The sequence below is a fragment of the Lepidochelys olivacea genome (assembly GCF_965140295.1).
Source record: "Lepidochelys olivacea isolate rLepOli2 genome assembly, chromosome: 28".
NCBI classification, from domain to species: domain Eukaryota; kingdom Metazoa; phylum Chordata; order Testudines; family Cheloniidae; genus Lepidochelys; species Lepidochelys olivacea.
In genome coordinates, this window is record NC_140438.1 from 6,539,379 (window position 1) to 6,561,439 (window position 22,061).

Below are 22,061 nucleotides of genomic sequence, written 5' to 3' on the forward strand. Positions count from 1 at the left end.
ATCAGGGATTGGAGGGAAAGGAGCTGCCAGACGGCAACAGAGGATAAAACGCCAGTACAGGCAGGGGCAGAGGGGGTAAGAGCTACCTTGGTGGACTGAGACCCCAGTGTTTGCAAAAATAGGGTCGAGGCAGAGGGGCTTCTTAATTTCCCCTCCCACAGGCAGCACCTCTCAGAGTGGGCTTCCCAGGGCTGGGTTCTTAAAGGCACAGGCATCCCAATGCTCATCACTGCAGCGCCTCTCTGTCTGATCTGATGTGACCTACTGAGATGCTGTAGGAGACTTGATTCAGTGAAATACTTTACAGAAACACAGAACCCCTTGTCAGTGTGTCTGACTGCGTAAAGTCTCGTAGCCGTTCACAAATTTGTCTTCTCTGCTCCCGGGATTCCCTGAAATACTCTTATCACTTCATCATTTAGCTTTGTTACTGTGCAGATGCATATCATTCTGCTATTTCATTTCTATTTTACCAAGTACTCATTGTTATAGAGTGTAGGGCAGTCAGGGCCCTGCACCCCCCACTTCCTGCAATTCACCATGACTCTCAGCCAGACAGTAACACAGAAGGTTTATTAGATGACAGGAACACAGTCCAAAGCAGAGCTTTAGGTACAGGAAACAGGACCCCTCCATCAGGTCCATCTTGGGGGGTGGGGAGCCCAAAGCCCGGGGCTGGGCTTCCCTCCATTTCCCCAGTCAGCTCCAAAACCGAAACCCCTTCCTGCTGCCTCACCCAGCCACCCCCCAGCTCTTCCGCCAGCCTTTGTCCAGTTTCCCAGGCAGAAGGTGTCACCTGGCCCCAACCCCTCCTGGGCTCAGATTATATGCTCACGTATCATCCCTCAAGTGAAGTCACACCCTGATATCTCACCACCATCTAATATTAATACAGACAGTAATCTAGTGAAATTCCCATGTAACATCACCAGGCCAACACTCCCCACTCCCTGCTCCGTCACATCTCTTCTCCCATTTGAGACTGAACTGAGCGGGGTCACTCGAACCTGTTGGCGCTTCCCTTCACATGGACCACGTCCATATCATCATCCTGCAGGAGCAGGCTCCACCTCAGGAGCTTGGCGTTGGCTCCTTTCATCTGGTGCAGCCAGGTCAGGGGAGGGTGGTCGGTGTACACAGTGAAGTGTCGCCCAAATAGATATGGCTGGAGTTTCTTAAGGGCCCGCACCATGGCCAGGCACTCCTTCTCTATAGCCATGTAGTTTTGCTCCCAAGGTAACAACTTCTTGCTCAAGTACACATTGGGATGTCTCTCCCCCTTTTCATCAACCTGCATTAACACTGCCCCCCAGCCCTGTGTCTGAGGCATTGGTGAACACCATAAAGGGCTTGTCAAAGTCTGGGTTTCCCAGAACTGGGCCACTGACCTGAGTCTCCTTCAATGCACAGAGAGCCTCCTGGCACTCCTCAGTCCAGACCACCTTGTCTGGCTTCCCCTTCTTGCATACCCAGTGATGGGGGTGGCTATTGAGCTAAAGTGTGGCACAAATCTTTGATAATACCCTGCCATCCCAATAAAGGCTTGGACCTGCTTTTTGGTTTGGGGAGTGGTCAATCTCTGATCGCCTCCACCTTGGCTGGTTCTGGCTTTAGGCAGCCGCTCCTCACCCGGTGGCCCAGGTAAGATACTTTGGCCATCCCCACCTGGCACGTCTCAGCTTTTATGGTCAGCCCAGCCCTCTGGAGTCAGTCCAGCACTTGTCTAACTTGGGACACATGGTCCTCCCAGGTCTGGCTAAAGACACAGATATTGTCAATATACGCCCCGGCAAAACTCTCCATCCCCCTCAGTGCTGATCCACCAGGTGCTGGAAGGTGGCCGGTACCCCCTTGAGGCTGAAAGGCAGGGTCAGGAACTCAGAGCCCCAGACGGGTGCTAAAGGCCATTTTCAGCCTGGTATTTGCATCCAGTTGCACTGGCCAGTAGCCCTTTGTAAGATCCATGGTGGTAAGGTACCGGGCTCCTCCCAGCTTGTCAAGTTGCTCATCAGCCTGGACATGGGGTGGGCATCAGATATAGTGATGGCATTGAGCTTCCGATAGTCCACACAGAACCGGACCGACCTGTCCTTTTTGGGGACCAGCACCACCGGTGAGGCCCAAGGGCTGGCAGATGGCTGGATCACCCCCAAAGCCAGCATGTCCCGGACCTCTCTTTCCAGGTCCTGAGTAGTTTTCCCTGTGACTCAGAAGGGGGAGCATCTTATAGGCGGGTGTGATCCTGTCTGCACCCGGTGGACAGTCTGATTAGTGAGTCCAGGCTGGTTGGAAAGCAGCTGTCGGTACGGATGCAGCACCTCCCTGACCTCAGCTTGCTGGGCAGGGGTTAGCTGAGCAGAGAGGGGAATTGTTTCCAGGGAGGAGCGAGCTTCTGTCTCAGGGAATAGATCTACTAAGGGGTCATCTCCCTGCTCCTCCCACTGTCCACACACGGCCAACACCACAGTCCCCCTTTCATAATATGGCTTCATCATAACAACATGGTACACCTGGTGGCAGTGTGCCTGGTTAGACAGCTCCACCACATAGTTTACCTCATTTAGTTGCTTGACAAAGGCCTTCCCAGGTAGTTTGTAGTTTGTTTCTTCTCCTGGGGAACAGAACCATCACCTGGCCTTCGGTGGCATAGGCGCAGTCCCATGCCATGAGATCATACCAGACCTTCTGCTTCCTCTGGGCTTCCTTGGCCAAGCCCATGAGCTCAGCAAGTCTTTCTCGGAAGCTCAGGACATACTCCACCACTGATTCTCCATTGGGAGTGACCATCCCCTCCCATTAATCTCTCATCAGGTCCAGGGGCCCCCTTATCCTTCTTCCATATAACAGTTCAAAAGGCAAAAACCTGGTAGACTCCTGGGGCACTTCCCTGTACGCAAACAGCAGGTGAGGTAAGTACTTGTCCCAGTCCTGCGGGTGCTGGTTCATAAAGGTTTTCAGCATCATCTTTAGCGTCCCATTGAACCTCTCCCCCAGCCCATTGGATTGGGGGTGTTACGCTGAGGCCCAGATGTGCCGGACCCCACATTTCTCCCCCAAGCACCGGAACAGGGCTGACATGAAGTTGGATCCTTGGTCTGTCAAGATATCGTTGGAGGACCCCATTTGGCTGAAAATTGTCAGCAGCGCATCTGCCACTGTGTCTGCTTTGATAGAAGACAAGGCCACTGCCTCAAGGTAGCAAAATCTACCACCACCAGAATGTATTTCTTCCCCGACCGGGTCGTCTTGCTGAGAGGCCCCACGATGTCCATGGCCACCTTTTGGAAAGGCTCCTCTATGATGGGCAAAGGTCTCAAAGCCGCTTTCCTCTTGTCCCGGGCCTTCCCCACCCTCTGACAGGGGTCACAGGATCGGCAATACTGCCGGACCGTGGTAAAGACCCCGGGCCAGTAAAAGTTCTGTAGCAACCTCTGCCGGGTGCGCCGGATTCCCTGGTGCCCTGCGAGGGGGATGTCATGGGCCAGGTACAGTAGTTTGCGGTGATACTTCTGGGGGACCAGAAGATTCCCCACGCCTCTTTAGAAACACAGGCCTGTACAGAAAGCTGCAAGCAGGGACTTTCTTTCCAGACCAGAGGGTGAAAATGCCAGTAGTGATCCTGGGAGACCCAGCCTAACCCTTGCTCTCGTGGCTCATGAAGCCGGCCACCGGCCACCTTCACAGCAGCAAGGAGAGCTTGAACAACAGGCTCAGTGGGTGTAGAATGACTGGTGAATGTGCCTGTGGCCATTTGAAAGGTCACTCGTGGTGTCTCCTCAGGAAGTCAGATCTCAGTGAGGGCAATATCCCCACAGTCATAACTGTCTGCTGTACGCTTCATATCTGTGACGTAAAGGGGAAGAAGTTTTCTTAAGGGTGGAGCATGGAAGTTGAACAGCTGCCAGCTGATTTTGAGCAGCCAGATACCAGGTCTGTAAGAGAGGCTCAGCAGGGAGCTATTTGGATCAGGTAGGCTTTGAAGGAGCATTTTAACAGTGAGCCCCGGTAATGTGTGTTGCTGGCACTGGTTTTTTGTACCATGGTATGAACCTTGTAATGACTGTTCTGTGTACACTGCTCTGACAACGCACATGCACCTATTGCTACTGTCTCCGAATGTTAGCAACAGTCACCGTGTGTTGGAGGACAATAAAGATTCATTCACTTTCCGTAAGTAGATTTTTATTCCACCTCCATGCAAACGTAACTATGTAATGCTGAGGTAGACTTCAGTCCTATAGAGAAGAGTAGCTATAAAGGGGAAGGAAGAGGAAATTCACAAGCACATACACCAATGAGGCTCTCACAGCTGAGTGTATTATGTGTAATCACCTGCGGGGTGGAGTGCCTGGTGTGACTCATTGGTGCCTGGGGCAGCCCTCCCTGAAAATGCCAAGTTCAGGGCAGGCTGCAAAAGGGAGAGCAGATACTCTCAGAACTGGTGGTCAACACGGAAGTTAAACTCTTCAATCAGTCACAAACTGTGCTTCTGATCCTCCCCCCCCCCCCACTGGTTATCAAGAAGCTAAAAAAAGAAACCACGCTGCCCCGTTTATTGCATTCCAGTCAGTACCTACCTCCAGTACAGTGAGAAGTTATTTTAAAACTCTGCTCACATATACACAATGACCTTCTGACCCCAAAGGGTCAGCCATGTTACCAGGTCAGTATTAGGTTGTATCTTACCCTAAGTACCAAGCTGCCAGCTAATCCTTTAGCACCTAAAACTAAAGGTTTATAAGGAAAAAAGAAAGAACAAGAAGAGAGCTGTTGAATGATAAAACACTCAGACACATACAGAGACTTCAGAGTCCATATATCAGGTTCTCAGCAGTGTTGGTGAGTTTGCTGGCTTGAAAGTCCCTCTGAAACACATCCACAACTTGGATGAGTCATTCAGTCCTTTGTTCAGATCTTTGTTTGTAGAAAAGAGGAAGAAGCAGGAATGAAGACAAAATAGAGATGATGCAGCTGCCCTTTATATTCCTTTTGCCATGTGGCCTGTACTTCCTGCCCCAAACACAAGCTTCACAGCACATGGCATGGAAAAGGCTTACAGTTATGTCCATAAGCAGACCATGTGCCTTGCTGACTTGTAAGGTGTTAGTCCCTGGCTTTTTCAATGGGTTCATTGTACAGCTGATGACTGTTGATGGGCCATCAAACAGGCTAGGCAGTGCTGACGCAAATCTGTCTGGGGGTGTCACTCATATGCAGAGCACAAGTTCAAAATACAGCTATAACCTACATATCTATAACTCACAATACAAAGGTGATACAAACATAAACAAGATCATCATATTTGGCAAATCATAACATTTTCACAAATACCTCCCGTGGAATATCTGGTCAGATTCCTTGCAATTTTATAGTATTGGTGATAACAGTATCCTAAAGTTGGCTCTCCTAACAGCTGTGTGAGAGGAGGCCAGCTTCACCCATGAGCAAGATGGCATTTGAGTCGTTGATTGTGCAGCACCCAGAAGAATCAAGGGCCCCGATCCCAGAGGGAGGCTGAAGGAATTCTTGAGCACGTGCTGAGTAGCACCAGGGATGGATATTTTTAAAGAGAACAAAGTGGAAAAAACCCTCAACAACAGGAGCTCCTGTGGAGCTGCCGTGACCACCCCATGAGTCATCAGCAGAGCGGGAACTTTAGATCCACCACATAGGACATATCTGACAAATGACTGAATTTAATAAGCATTGCAGGGAGGGACTAGCCAGTGTTCCTGCAACATCAGTGTGTTTCGGGCAGATTTGCCACCGCCAGGGCCCTGGGCTGGGACCCAGTGGAGCAGGGAGGGCTTGGGTCCCCCTACTCTTTGAGTAGGCAGTCCACCAAACCTCCCTTATTGATTCTGGCCATGGGGCCTCACTTCCCTGCAGCCGAGGGGAGCCCTATTGACTTTGTCCATTGGGCCGTGCAGCCCCAAGGCTAAGAGCAGTCATATAGACTTAAGTGCAGGGCTACCACACCCTTTGCCCCAACCCCCAGGGTGATGGGGCGTACTTGCTCTGCGACATGCAAGAATACTGTGCGTACCTCAGTTTCCCCTATGTGTTGCACAAGTATCTAGGTGGTGGAATATGGGTGTGTGATCTTTGCAGGGGCCCCCGGAGGGCAGGTGTGAGTGCTATCTAGCTGCCTGAGCCCCCTGGATACTCTGTATTCTGGCAACTGATAGCTGGAGCCCATCATGCCCAAGGAGCCAGCCGAAGGAGCTGGAGAACAAAGAGACAGTTGGAAGCCAGGTGACCAGTTTGGCTGGAAAAGAGACAAAGGATGGAGGAGGGGCAACAAGGCATGACTGAGGGTGGACTGCTAGAAGCTGGTCATTCTCCTGGCTTGGGATTCAGATGGAAGAGCCCAGGGCTCTGGATCCCCCACAAGATGGCCTTTGCTGTAACATCCTGCTTTCTGTGCTTACAAGATCCGTTCTACACTGTGTTCCAGATGACTAAAAAAACCCTTCTGTTTTATAATGCTGGCTAAGAGTCACTGGTGACTGCGAAGATGGGGCGCGTGGTCCCTTTGGGGGCAAGTAATCCTCCCACCAGGTGTCCTATTCAGGTAGACTCATTGCAGGGAGCTCATGGCATGGATCAGGGGTGCTGGACACTCTGAGGTCAGACCCAAGGAGACACAGAAGCTGAGGAGGCTTTCTCTAAAGAGTGTGCCCTGACGGATGTCACACTACACAAGGGTCCTGTCTGAACTTCATTCAGAGTGGTTCCAGAGCACCAAGCCAGGGCAGCCCATGACGCTCCCAGCCCCAAAGGGCCAGTCACATACCACAGGTCAATGGATACTCTTGATCTCACACCAACGACAATGCTGCAGCCAATTTCTCTTCTAGTAAACTAACTCAAGATTTATTAGCTAAGAAAAAGAAATGAGAGTTCCAGGTTAAAACAGGTAAAATACAGGTGAGACCAAGTTTGTAAGTCCAAAATGATAGCAGAGCTGTAGTTATCTGCCAGTGTCCAAAAGTCTCCAGTGATACCCAAAACAACTCTGGGGAATCTCTGTCTTGTATCTGGAATGCTTCCCTGTAAGTGGCCTAACAGCTCAGAGAGACGGGATCATTCCCAGGGTTCATTCTTATTCCCTGATCTCCAGAAAGCAATCTGGCAAGTGCTCTCATCACAGCATGGCCTCTTCCTTTGTTGACTAACAGACTCAGGACATGTCTGCACTATAATCGTAAGTCAAACTAGGTGGCTAATGTCCACACTACCCTCCTTCTGTCGGTGGTGCACGTCCTCACCAGAGCACTTCCAGGGGGGAGATCCACACTCAGGGTCCAGGCTCCCAGCTGGGAGTTTGAGTGGCCGCCAAAATTGGGAGCCTGGGTGTCAGCCTGGCTTGAAGCAGAGACCTGGCAGCAGCCTGGCTGGGGAGCCGGGCCTTCTTATCAATTTCATGGCACCAGCGGATGTAAGCCAAGAGCCGATGTAAGTAACACAGTGTCTACACTGATACTGCGTCACCCTAACTACGTAAACCCTATGCTTCTCATGGAGGTGAATTTATTACGTCAGTGTAACAGGACCTTTACATTGGCAGGAGCAAGGCTGTAGTGTGTACACTGACATAGTTAGGTCAACATAAGCTGCCTTACGATGACATAACTGTGTAGTGTGGACCAGGGCTAAGTTTGTAGATTTCCCAGTGTCAAACACAATGACCCATGCTTTGACGTCAGCATGCTTCTTCATTTACCACTCCAAGGCTCCAATCCCGATGCAAGAATAGTACCATTATGCATTCATTTGAGCATTCCAAGCAATCTTTCATTAGTTGAAATGAAGTTTACACATCAAGTATATTCTCATCCTAATACAAACACATGCTTTTGGTCAAGGGTTAACTAGGTATAGGGGCATAGATAATGTAATGTTATAGCAACCAACAGGTTTATGGATAAGCAAGAACAATAACATTACATTTCCTCTGAAATATACCAACACAGAAGTGAATTGGCCTGATCACAGTAGGATACCTTTTGACACTCCGTTGATTTCTCTTCACATGTGAGTGAATTAGGCTGCTGCCTTGGTCTGAGCTGGCAACCTGATAGCATCACAGCTCCTTTCTAGACTTCAAGCGTATTAGCCTCTGAGCGCTGAGGACACTGCATCGACATTCTGGGAGGTGGATAGGCAGAAAGTGAAGAAGATAAACTTAGAAGGTAACACAGCTGGGGCGATGCTGCAGGAGGGAATCTCTGCGAATCACCCATCCCCTTCAGGTGCCCCAGAGGCTGAAACCACACTTTCCCCCACCCTGCTTCTGCTCTTTGTTATATTTACGTGTAATTTAAATGAGGAAAAAGGGTACAAAACGTCTTGAGCACACCCAAATCCAATGTGTGAACAACTGGGAATGAGACGATCTGTTCCAGAGGGTGAACTCCGTGGCTTTAACAGTCACTTTGCAATGGGAGGAAGAGTATAAATGTGATGCTCCAGATTGGCTTTGACTAGGAGATGGAGGCTGGGTCAGGTCATAAGGAAATGAACTCGATAACCCTAGATATGGTCTATGTCATTACTGTAAGAATAGTTGGGCTTTTACATCAGGATAGCTAATGAGAGCTACCTAACTCCACAGAAAATCCTACTGGGGATGAAGCCCAGGTAGATTTTATGTTGATATAGCTAGACCCGTATCTCCCACACCTTGAGCTGACTGACATGCCTGGCAGGAGGGCCACACATTCCCCTGAGTCATAGGACTATGGAGTTTTACAGAAAGGCCCATGAGATTCACCCCAAAGAAGGGCAAGCTGTAAAAAACAAAAATGGGAAACCACATGGGGTGCTGAGGGACCATGGTGAAGCAAATGGTGCAGGCAGCCTTAACGGTCTTGATGTCAGAATTAGGAAAAAGTATTAAAGGGGAAAAAATCATTTGTGAGCCCTGGATATGGTTTTTATGGTTTATCATTTCCCTTGTGGAATTTCTGATGCCTAGCAAGTTGTGAGCTCTCAGTAAAGCATTTCCCGCACTCGCTGCATTCATAGGGTCTCTCCCCACTGTGGATTCTCTGATGTCTAAGGGCTGAGTGCCAAGTGAAGGTTTTCCCGCACTCGCTGCATTCGTAGGGCCTCTCCCCGGTGTGGATTCTCCCATGATTCATAAGGTGTGAGCGTTGAGAGAAGGTTTTCCCGCACTCAGTGCACTGATGGTGTTTCTCTCTTGTGTGGACGCGCTGATGTTTGGTAAGGGTTGAGTGCTCAGTGAAGCTTTTCCCGCACTCGCTGCATTCGTGGCAGCGTCCGCCGGCGTGGATTCTCTGATGTGTAATAAGGTGTGAACTCTCAGTGAAGCTTTTCCCGCACTGACCACATTCATAGGGCCGCTCCCCGGTGTGGATTCTCTGATGTTTAGTAAGGCTAGAGTGATCAGTGAACCGTTTCCCGCACTCACGGCATCCATAGGGTCTCTCTCCCGTGTGGATTCTCTGATGTTTAGTAAGGTACGAGCTCTGGCTGAACCGCTTCCCGCACTCACCGCATTCGTAGGGCTTCTCTCCTGTGTGGATTCGCTGGTGTGTGATAAGGTGTGAGCTCTCAGTAAAGCTTTTCCTACACTCACAGCATTCATAGGGCCTTTCCCCTGCATGGATTTTCTGGTGTCTAATATGAGCTGAGCGCTGAGCAAAGGTTTCCCCACACTCACGGCATTCATAGGGTCTCTCCCCTGTGTGGATACTCTGATGTGTAGTAAGGGCTGAGCGCCAAGTAAAGGTTTTCCCACACTCACGGCATTCATAGGGTCTCTCCCCTGTGTGGATCCTCTGATGTGTAATAAGGTCTGAGCTCCGAGTATAGCTTTTCCCGCACTCGCTGCATTCATAGGGTCTCTCCCCAGTGTGGATCCTCTGATGTTTAGTAAGGGCTGAGCGCTGAGCGAAGGTTTTCCCACACACAGAGCATACGTAGGGCCGCTCCCCTGTGTGGATCCTCTGATGTGTAATAAGGTCTGAGTTCCGAGTGAAGCTTTTCCTGCACTCACAGCATTCGTAGGGTCTCTCCCGAGTGTGGATTCTCTCATGTCTAATGAGGTGAGAACTCTGAGTGAAGGTTTTCCCGCACTCACTGCATTCATAGGGTCTCTCTCCCGTATGGATTCTCTTATGATTACTAAGGCCTGAGCGTCCTCGGAAGTTTTTCCCACACTCAGTGCATGTGTTTTTTCCCTCTTCTGTGAGGTTTGTGTGCTGTCCTGTGGTTCCCCTGAGGTCTTTGTGAGTTGCCTGACAAGTAATGGATTTACCCTCTTTCTCCCCTGGCTGGCTCTCTGGCCTGTGCTGACTCTCATACAGTTTTCCTTCCTCAAGACATCTGGACACATTCCCTTTGGATCTCTGCAATAACATCCTGTGTGATTCCACTTGCTCAGCATCCATCTGCTGAAGATTCTGACCCTCCTTCTCACTCACCATCTCATCACCTGCTGGGATAGACAGAGAAACCACAAACAGGAATGGAAAATGGGAGAGATGTGCTGGAGAGATGGGGAAGAATCAGGAACTGAATTACCTAAACTTTTTTCCCCATAAGGGAGAGAAAAGGGGAGAAATTTTGTTTCCACATCCTATTCAAACACTCAGGATGACAGCAGGTCAGGGAAGAAGCTAAATGTCAGTCACGATAGGTAGGAAGTCATGAGCAATATCTGCCCTGAGGGTATGACACATGCTGGGGAAAATCCTGAATTCAGAGAGTTCACAAGGTCTTTGTAGGGAATCCCAGCTCTTTCCTTCAGGCACTGACAGTTTTTGAGTTGGTTTAATGATGCCTCACCTGTGCAGGCACCTCTCAGGATCCCTTGTTCCTCTGAGTCCTGGATTTCTGAGACCCACGGCTCTTCCCCTTTTTCCAGCTGGGAGATCACATCAGGTTTGGAAACTGGAAACCCTGCTCAGGGGAAGAAAACAAGGGACATCAGTTGAATACATGGGACGCTTGTCAGAAAAAAGTGTTCTATTATTTTAACCCCAGCCAGTAACCAGAGCCAGCTCCTAAGTTGCTCAAAGGTGCTGGATACTCTGCTTTTGGTGGATTTAACCATCCCCATCGCTCCTGTGAACACACAGAGCCAGACACTCATCATCAAAGAGGCTCCTAAAACACAGAGATTCCAAGTCCCAGACAGTGAAGGTTCCGGACAGTAGGGAAGTCCCTCTAGAAATGCTTCTTTCTGACAGAGAGAAGACCAGAGACTAGGAGATCTGGAAGAGGTGAGTATTGGCTGGTGGGGTTCAGCACAGTAAGGAAGAAGAGGGAGCCCAGAGGTCCCATAATGCAGTAAGTCAGCGGTATTATATGTCAGGAAAGCCCATTTTGAGGAAATAGGGACTCTAGTAAGTCAGGAGAAATGGAAGGGAGTATATAAATATCCCCCAGTGTGTGGATAACTCTAGTGAATTAAATACTATAATTTAGATGCAACAGACTCTGATTCCTCTGGGAAAGGAGAATGTGAAAAAGAAGAATCAGGCCATGTGACTTTAGGAGGGACCGACTCAAAGATCCCAGGAACCTGCAGGGAAAACAGATTGTGGTTGCTACAGAAAGAGAGTGGATGAAGTGAGACCCTTTCAGTCCCCAGAAGTTTCCGATGACATCACTAGAAAGCACATGTTTGTGGCAGGGATGGAGCATATTGTCAGTGCAAGGAACGTAAGATTTCAGCAAAGGTGCCTGGGCCACAGGGCATAGGGAAAAGATATGAGGGCGGAGGAAGCGGGGAAGTCACTGAGCCACAGAGAGAGAAGAAGAGTGAAAATAATAACATTTGAAAGAAGTATGTCAAATAAAGTGAAACTGGACTATCATAAGGAGAGAGTGCAGACTCCATATCGGGGTGGCCAATCTTACTGACCCTCTGAGTTGCATATGACAACCTTCAGCATCTCAAGAACTGGGGCGCACCTTCTGGGGCTCAGGGCTTCAGCCTTGCTCTTGCTGAATCCCTGAGCCCCAGCAGGCATGCCCCATGGGGCTGGAGCCCCCCTCCTTGCTGGGCAGAAGCCAGAGGTGAAGCATGGGGGGGGCTCCCCAGTTTTTTACAAGGGTTTGCTGGCCCTGCTTGGTTACATGGTGCCACCAGGCCCCCTCCCTACATGGCCGCTACTGGAGCCGGCAAGCTGGGAGTTGTGGCCATGGGGAGAGGCAGCAGCAAACAGCTGGGAGCTGCAGGGAGAGCTGCTGCTTTTGCTGCTGCTTCTCCGCATAGAGCTAAAGCCGTGGCCCCTCCCTGCGGCTCCCAGCTGTTTGCTGCTCCCTCTCCACACTGAGCTAACACCTGGGAGCCGCAGGGAGGAGCCGCTGAGGGTAAGGGGGAAGCATACTTGGGGGTGTGTGACTCAAGCTGTTGGTGGGCGACAAATATTTAAAGTGTGACACCCCCCCCATCTCAGCAGATACCAGTTGTCTCTGGCAGAATCCAGATTCTGTGTTTATGGTGTGGGATTCCCTGATGGTGAACAGGGGACTGGAAATGGGAGTTTGAGAGGGGGAAGAAGGAGATCCCCCCCTGCTGAACGAACAAGATGCGAGTACTACTCTTGGGGTGAGTGAGTTTGTTTGTCTGTCTGTCTGTGTATTTCTTTCTCTTTCAGGTTATTTCAGTTACTGGGTCAGTTGGGATTGTGTGTCCCAGGACTCTTTGAGCCTTTGTTCCCTAAATCATCCTTGATCATCTTTGATCAGCCTCAATCAGCCTTGTGATCACCCTCCTGCTGTGTGATTAACAAAGGTGTAAACTGACCTAGGAGAGAAGACCTTAAAAGCCAGAGGCTAAGCGATGAAGGGGAGCTAGTGTAGAGGGGATTGCAAACAGGGGAGTTTGAGAGGGATTTTGTGGGAGGGAGATGTAATATAATCACAAGGGTTTCCCACTCACAGAAAGCCAGGTTGGGGTGTTATCTAGGGTTATCAGAACCCCCAATAGGGGTGATTTAACTATTTCACTCCAGGCGGTGTAAGGAATAAGTCAACAGGAACTCAGCAATTCTGTCTGATCAAGGAGTAATGTAAGTAAGCATGTTTTTGTCTAACACTGTGGTTGCTTAGATTTAATCACAGACAGACATAAGCAATAGATTTAGAACATCCCAGGTATTTACCTATATTCTGATATGGTGTGGCTCATCAATGACAGGTCAGTACTGGCCAAACGCCTCCCTGCTGGGGAGTAAAGCTATCAGGAAAATGTCTCTACCAGCATAGCTCCCAAGGACTGCTCCCAAATACACTCTATTATCTAAACTTTTTATAACTAACTTCTACAAAACATATAGGTCATAATGACCCCTACTAAATCATCCCTTTTCCTAACTTTCAATAAACTTTTACTATCAGAGGCATCTAGACTCAAGCCTGTCCATCCACATAGTTTCTTTCACTCTCTGTTATTTATGTTTTCTTCCCTTCCTCCCATACTGATTAGCAAAACTGCCAGTAGTTATGACCTTGCGTCTGAAAGCCTGTCTCCAAATTAACCCTTAACTATGTGGTGTTCTATTTCATTAATTCATAGTGGCTGAGTGCATATAATATGGATGCAATTAGCTTAATCGCATTCTGGGGGTATAGATGCCCCCGAAATCTAGGGCAACAGGGGGACCATCCAGTGTGAAAGGTACCTGCTGATGGAATCTCTCAGGAAGTAGGTGGGAGAGCTACAGAAGGAGGTAGGCAGGCTGAGGAGCATACATGCCCACAAGGAATTCCTTGAGAGTATTCATATGGAGACATTCAAGGCTGAGGAAGCTATCCAGCTACAGAGAACTGCTGTCTCACCATCGGGGGAGGAGGGCATGGCTCTGTCACAGGGAGGACACTGGCTGCTGGTTACTTCTGGCAGCAGGCAGTGCTCCACCCCTACTCCCAACCCACCCACCATGGTGTTGGAAAACCGATATGCTGCCCTGGCATTGAGTGATGAGGCCCCCCAAAAGGTGGTGGAGGAGAAGCCATGTTTCCCCAAGGCTGGGAGGATCACCGTCTCCACTCCCAGGAGGAAACATAGGGTAGTGGTGGTTGGAGACCTGAGGGGGACAGAGGCACCCATCTGTCAGCCTGACATGGCATCCCAGGAGGTATGCTGCCTGCCAGGGGCCCGTATCCAAGATGTTATGGGGGGATTGTCGAGGATCATCCAGCCCTCTGACTACTACCCCATGCTACTTATCCATGTGGGCACTAATGATACTGCAAGGTAAGACCCTCAGCAGATCAGAAAGTGACTACAGGGCTCTGGGAGTACAGGTGAAAGAGTTGGGCATGCACATGGTGGTCTCTTCAACCCTTTCAGGCAAGGGTAGGGGCCTAGGCAGAGACAGCTGCATCCTGGAGGTAAATGCCTGGCTGTGAGGATGGTGTCGCCAGGAGGGTTTCCGCTTCCTTGCCCATGGGATGCTGTTCCAGGAAGAAGGACTGTAAAGCAGAGATGGGGTCCACCTATCGAAGAAGGGGAAGAGCATATTTGCTAACCCAGTGAGAACGGCTTTAAACTAGGTTTGAAGGCGGCAGGTGACCAAAGCCCACAGGTAAGTCAAAAACATGGAGATCTGGGAGAAGGGTCGGAATCTGTGGAGAGAATGGGCTGTTATAGCAGAAATAAGGGAGAGACAAGACAGAACTGGGCTGGTGGGGGATCAAATCAATACCTTAGATGTCTGTATACTAATGTGAGAAGTATGGGGAATAAGCAGGAAGAACCCAAAATGCTGGTAAATAAACACAACTATGACATAGTTTGCATCACAGATTGCTGGGATAATACACGTGGAATATTAGCATAGAAGGGTACAGCTTGCTCAGGAAGGACAGGCAGGGGGAAAGGGAGGAAGTGTTGCTTTATATATTAAGAATGTCTACACTTGAACTGAGGTTGAGATGGAAATAGGAGACAGACTTGTTGAAAGTCTCTGGGTACGGCTAAAAGGGGTAAAAACGAGGGTGATGTCATGGCAGGGGTCTACTACAGACCACCTAACCGGGAAGAAGAGATGGATGAAGCTTTTTTAAACAACTAACAAAATCATCCAAAGCCCAGGACTTGGTGGTAATGGGGGACTTCAACTCCCCAGACATCTGTTGGGAAAACAACACAGCAGGGCCCAGATTACCCAATAAGTTCTTGGAATGTATTGGAGACAATTTTTTATTTCAGAAGGTGGAGAAAGCTACTAGGGGAGAAGCTGTTCTAGATTTGATTTTGACAAATAAGGAGGAACTGGTTGAGAATTTGGAAGTGGAAGGCAGCTTGGGTGAATGTGATCATGAAATGGTAGCGTTCGTGATTCTAAGGAATGGTAGGAAGGAGAACAGCAAAATAAAGACAATGGATTTCAAGAAGGCAGACTTTAGCAAACTCAGATAGCTGGTAGGTAAGATCCCATGGGAAGCAAGTCTAAGGGGAAAAACAACTGAAGACAGTTGGCAGTTTTTCAAAGAGACATTATTAAGAGCACAAGAGCAAACTATCCCACTGTGTAGGAGAGATAGGAAATGTGGCAAGAGACCACCCTGGCTTAACGAAAAGATCTTCAATGATCTAAAAATAAGAGTCCTACAAAAAGTGGAAACTAGGTCAAATTACAAAGGTTGAATAAAAACATATAACACAAGTTTGTAGGGACACAATTAGAAAGGCCAAAGCACAAAATGAGATCAAACTAGCTAGAGACATAAATGGTAATACGAAAACATTCTACAAATACATTAGAAGCAAGAGGAAGACCAAGGACAGGGTAGGCCTGTTACTCAATGGGGGGTTGGGGGGGCGGTGATAATAACAGAAAATGTGGAAACGGCAAAGGTACTAATGACTTCTTTTTTCAGTTTTCACCAAGAAGGCTGGTGTTGATTGGACGTCTAACATAGTGAATGCCAGTGAAAATGAGGTAGGATCAGAGGCTAAATTTGGCAAAGAACAAGTTAAAAATTATTTAGAAAGTTAGATGTCTCCAAGTCACCAGAGCCTGATTAAATGCATCCTAGAACACTCAAGTTGCTGACTGAGGAGATATCTGAGCCATTAACGATTTATCTCTGAAAAGTCATGGAAGGTGGGAGAGATTCCAGAAGATTGGAAAAGGGCAAATATAGTGCCAATCTATAAAAAGTGAAATAAGGACAACCCAGAGAATTACAGCTTAACTTCTATACCCGGAAAGATAATGGAGCAAATAATTAAGCAATCAATTTGTAAACATCTAGAAGATGACAAGGTGATAAGTAACAGTTGGCATGGATTTGCCAAGAACAAATTGTGTCAAACCAACCTGATAGTTAGCTTTCTTTCACAGGGTAACAAGCCTTGTGGTTGGGGGGAAGAGGTAGATGTGGTATATTTTGAATTTAGTAAAGCTTTTGACACTGTCTCACATGACCTTCTCATAAACAAACTAGGGAAATGCAACCTAGATGGAGCTACTATAAGCTGGGTGCAAAACTGGTTGGAAAACCATTCCCAGAGAATGGTTATTGGTGATTCACAGTCATGCCAGAAAGGCATAATGAGTGGGGTCCCACAGGGATCGATTCTGGGTCCGGTTCTGTTCAATATCTTCATCAATGATTTCAATAATGGCATAGAGAGTACACTTATAAAGTTTGTGGACAATACCAAGCTGGGAGGGGTTGCAAGTGCTTTGGAGGATAGGATTAAAATTCAAAATGATCCAGACAAACTGGAGAAATGATCCGAAGTAAATAGGATGAAATTCAATACAGACAAATGCAAAGTACTCCATTTAGGAAGGAACAATTAGTTGCACTCCTACAAAATGGGAAATGACTGCCTAGGAAGGAGTACTGCGGAAAGGGATCTGGGGGTCATAGTGGATCACAAGCTAAATATGAGTTGAAAGTGTAACACTGTTACAAAAAACCTGAACATCTTTCTGGGATGTATTAGCAGGAGTATTGTAAGCAAGACACGAGAAATAATTCTTCCTCTTTATGCTGCGCTGATTAATCCTTGACTGGAGTATTGTGTCTAGTTCTGAGTGCCATATTTCAGGAAAGATGTGGCCAAATTGGAGATAGTCCAGAGAAGAGCAACAAAAATGATTAAAGGTCTAGAAAACATGAGCTATGAGGGAAGATTGAAAAAATTGGGTTTGTTTAGTCTGCAGAAGAGAAGACTGAGAGGGGCCAGGATAACAGTTTTCAAGTACATAAAAGGTTGTTACAAGGAGGAGGGAGAAGAATTGTTCTTAACTTCTGAGGATAGGACAAGAAGCAAGGGGCTTAAATTGTAGCAAGGGAGGTTTAGATTGGACATTTGGAAACTTCCTAACTGTCAGGGTGGTTAAGAACTGGAATAAAATCACCGAGGGAGGTTGTAGAATCTCCATCATTGGGAATTTTAAGAGCAGGCTGGACAAACACCTCTCAGGGATGGTCTAGATAATACTTAGCCCTGCCACGAGTGCAGGGGACTGGACTAGATGACCTCTCGAGGTCCCTTCCAGTCCAATGATTCCATAATGCTATGGAACCATAGTCCCAAAATCTCCCCTATGTCACACTGACCCCCTCCACACATTTCCCAGGTGTTCCTTGGCCCAATTTCTCCACCCCAACCCCCCCATGACAAAGTTGGAGCTGCTCTGTAATGCTGATGAATTCTGTATGTTGACCTGGATATTGGGATATTTACTGTGTGAATAATTTGATTAGTTTAATGGCGGGGGGGGGGGGGAAGAGAGGCCTGTAAGAAAATGAGCAGAAAGGGAAGGTGAATGGCTCATGATGAGTCACACCGTGGCAGTCCCTTTCTAAGAAACAATGCCCAAACTATTTGCTTTGAATATTCTACCTCCTTTCTCCAGCCAACTTACAGAACTGGGTTTCATGAGCTGCGCCAGGCCTGGGACCCAAAACAGGGACTCCCTCTATAGAGGAGGCTGGCTGCTCAGATAATTATTTGGAGAAGTGAGACAGAAACTCAGGGACCCTGCTGGGGTGTCTGAAGAAGCGAGACCTGCCTATCTGATGACTGGGGATGACAGGCTTTTAGGTAAGACAGGCATGTGTGAAAACAGTTAGTTTAAAATCCTTTTTGCTCTTGTGCTTTTTTCCTGTGCAAAATAAACATGACTGTGGTTTGAAGAAACTTGTTTTGTCACTCTGCACCCCTGATCCCAGACTCTCAAAGGTGTTTGCACTCAACCTGAGTTGCTGGGTAAGCACAGCTGATATGCCAGTTATTGTCACCCAGGGCTCTGGCTGGGAGCAGGAGTATTCCAGAAATGCAAGAGGCCTGACAGCTTCGTGGGGGTGGGCACTCTGTCACCTGGAAGGGAACAGAGGTGTAGCTATGATACCCGGTCCCCTTCTTCTCACCAATCTCAGCCCTCCCCACCTCCTGCGACCCAAGGAGTACCCATTCCTTGTGTTCTTTCCTTCCCCACAGTTGTCAGTTGGCTGGTGGGTGGGCGTGTTCTTTCTTTGTGCTGTTTAGCTTTGCACAGAGAATTGGTTCAGCAAACCTCGACAGTACTAACCAGTGTCGTTAAGTGCTAAAGGCTAAAATGTCATTGCCTTAGTAATGGTGTTCAGGGTGCCCTCTGCTTCTGTCCTTAAAATGTTAATGTAATTAGTAAATAGCGCAGCATGTTAATTCAGCAGACCTCAATGTTACTTATAAAAAAGACAGACACAAGCACGGTTCAGTGTCAAAGGCACTCAGCCAGGTTTATTGCCCGCCAGGCACATTCCTAGTGCCCTGGCATCGTGGTTAGGCAATGTGGCTAATCATACAGTATTTCATCAGCTGCAAATCTGAATAGGAATCCAAGGAGCCTGTCCTGCTGTGTGCCATGGAAAGAAACCATTCCAGATTACTTTTGGCATTCATGGAGCAGCTGCACACAGTGGACCTTTGCTACTGCGCTCGGGAAACAAGCACTGAGTGGTGGGATCATACTTTTATACAGGTCTAGGATGAGGAGCAGTGGCTGAAAAACTTTTGGATGCACAAAGCCAACTTCCTGGAACTGTGAGCAGAGCTCACCTCTGCCCTGTGCTGCAAGGACACCAAAATGAGAGCTGTTCTCTCGGTGGAGAAGCACGTGGCAATTGCTGTGTGGAAGTTGGCTCCAGCTACTACAGGTTGGTCATGAATCAGTTTGGAGTTGGGAAGTTGAGCGTGGGGGTCATGTTTACACAAGTGTGCAAGGCCATTCCATCACATACTGCTATGAAGGACTGTGACTCTGGGAAATGTGCATGAAATAGTGGATGGCTTTGAAGGAATGGGATTCCTTAACTGTTCTGGGGTGGCAGATGGCATGCATATCCCAATTTTGGCCCCAGACCATCTTGCAATGGAGCACATCAATAGAAAGGGCTACTTCTGTGTGGTATTGTAGGGTGCTTGTGGATCACGGGGGTTGTTTCACTGATATCAAAGCAGGGTGGTCAGGGGAGGTGCATGACACCCGCATCTTCAAGAACACTAGCGTCTATAGCAAGCTGCAAGCAGGGACTTTCTTTCCAGACCAGAAGTTCCCAATGTGGGATGTTGAAATGCCCGTAGTACTCATGGGAGATCCAGCCTACACCTTACTTCCATGGCTCATGAAGCCTTACAGTGGAAACGTTGACAGCAGCAAGGAACGCTTCAGCAACTGGCTGAGCAGATGCAGAATGACTGTTGAATGTATGTTTGGCAGTTTAAAGGCTCGCTGGCGCTGCCTTTATGGCAGGTTAGATCTCAGTGAGGAAAATATTCCCATGGTCATAGCAGCCTGCTGTACTTTTCATAATATTTATGAAACTAAAGGGGAAAAGTTTTCCTAGGGTGGAGTGTGGAGTCAGATCTCCTGGCACCAGATTTTGAGCTGCCAGATACTGGGGCTATTAAAGGGACACAATAGGGAGGCTATTCGAATCAGGGAGGCTTTGAAGCAACATTTTGACAGTGAGCCACAGTAATGTGTCTTTCTGCAATGCATTCAGCCAGGCTTTGTTTACTTGCTGCCTGGAATGACCCTTGTGGTGATTGTTTCCTGAGTGTGATCTGTAGTCTGCATATGTGCCCTTTCCCACTGTGTATGAATTCCTGCAGTAACCACCATATGTAGAAAGAAAATGAGTCTTTATTTTTCTCCTATGAGTACATTTATATTAAACAGCAATAACCAATACACAGAATTCAATGTCTTGCGAGGCACAGAACACTGAGGAATAGCCTCTTAATGGAGGCGCTCATAGCTGTGTGTGAGTCCAGCTGTAGTTAAGGAACCTGTCCGAAGGCTGGAGTGCAAGGGGTACTGCAACAGGCAGGGCACATGCAAGGAATGTGAGGTGGAGTTTGGGGAGGGTCTGGCACACAGTTAGCTCAGTTAGGGACTTCAGCATCTCTGTTTGGTCCTCCATCAGTTTATCATCCACTCCTGGCCCTCTGAAATATGCTCCTGGCCCTGCTTCCTCTCCTGGCTATGTATTTTCAATTTTTCATTAATTGACTCTCGCCATGCCCTGTGAGCGTGATCTGTGGTGTCAGAGACATTTGGAGCACCTCTCTAAACATGTCCTCCTTCCTCCGTCTGGGTGGCCTCCTTACCTGATGCAAGCGCTTGGCTGGTGTGTAAGGGGTTCCCCTCAAGGCCACATCTACAGAAAAACAAGAAGCAATCAATAGAGGCAGTACTGTGAGTGCACTCACAGCATTGAATCATAATAATTAAGTACACCTCTTTCTCACTCTCCCTTGGCAAGCACTAAGTGTCCTAAACATGGTGAGTTTGGCCCATGGGGGTGGTGGAGATCCAAGGTGGGGCAAAATGTCTAGGTGGTTTTCAAAATGTCTAGGTTGGAAGGGAATCACTGCAAGCAACTAGGGACACTATTGTAAATTCTGCCAGTTTTCTACAAGCGTGGGTCATTGAAGCCGATCCCTCATTCCCAATAGTAAACAAGGATGCATCTCCTGCTTACCTGTGGCTTCAGACCAAGTCCCTCTGCTGCTTGCCTGTGTGCTGATTTGATCCTTGCACAAGTGATTGCCGATTGTTGTGGGAAAATTTCCTATAGCAGGGTAAGAAACAAAGCTGCTCTGCCAAGGAGCCTTCAGCAGAGAATTGGCGAGTACCTCCCAGGAAAGCTTCCTAGCTATCCCTCTGGAGGATTCCCGTGAAATCTTGGTGTGTATTAACACACTTTCTCACTAGGCCTCCTGTGACACACTGTGCCTCAAAGTAGCACCCTGTAACCCCCCTATTCATCATTCATATATGGCTGTGATATATCAAACGAAGCATGCCATTTAAGAAAGCATATGAAAGGTCATGATCTGCTGAAGCTCATTGTTTGTCAAAATATGTATATCGTTAGTGTGCATGAAGTTATGAGATCCTGTTCTATGGTTATTAATGAAATATGTTGTGGGTTGGGGAGTCGCCCACTGCTAGTTGTCCAGTGACAACAAAGGAGGTAACCACACCCAGGCGGGCACTGAATGACCACAGGGAAGCCATAAACAAAGGATTTAAAATTATGTAAGACAGTTGCACAAGTACCACACAATCTGGATTGCTCAACTCTATGACTCAGTTGCACAAGGCCACACCAGTGGGACTGCTCAGGCCTTGCTGAGTCACAGAGTTTCCAGGACATGTTAGTATTTTCCAGGCACATGGACTGAGGGTATAAAATAAGGGACAGTGGCATCGTGCAATTACCTTTCTCCTCCCCCACCTACACTGACGGAAACAAGAACACTGGGAAAACAAGACCTGAACTGAGGAGCCTGGTCCCAGGCTGAAGAGGAAAATCAGCCTGTGTATTAAGGATTGTAACCTGCCTGCAACATCCAGTGAGGTGAGAAAAACTGCTTGATCCAAATACAGCTTAGTCTAATGAGATTTACAATTTAGATTGCATACTTACTTTTTATTTTATTTGGTAACTATTTCTGACCTTTATGACTACCACTTATAATCACTTAAAAATCTAGCTTTCTGTAGTTAATAAACCTATTCTAATATTTTATCCTTACCAGTGAGTTTGTCTAAAGTGCTTGGGAA

The 22,061-nt window shown here is 48.0% G+C and overlaps 1 protein-coding gene across 1 annotated transcript in view; it reads right to left on the minus strand.

Moving 5' to 3' along the window:
* Nucleotides 1–554: 554 nt before the first annotated feature.
* The window catches only part of LOC311514112 (uncharacterized protein), a 36,296-nt gene continuing 14,789 nt past the window's right edge, over nucleotides 555–22,061 (minus strand). The window contains exons 3-4 of the mRNA XM_084616502.1: nucleotides 10,816–10,929; nucleotides 555–10,465 (exon numbers count right to left, since the gene is read on the minus strand). Of these exons, the coding sequence (XP_084472628.1) occupies nucleotides 8,940–10,465; nucleotides 10,816–10,929 (1,640 nt within the window). The 3' untranslated portion in view covers nucleotides 555–8,939. The remainder of the gene's footprint in view (nucleotides 10,466–10,815; nucleotides 10,930–22,061) is intronic.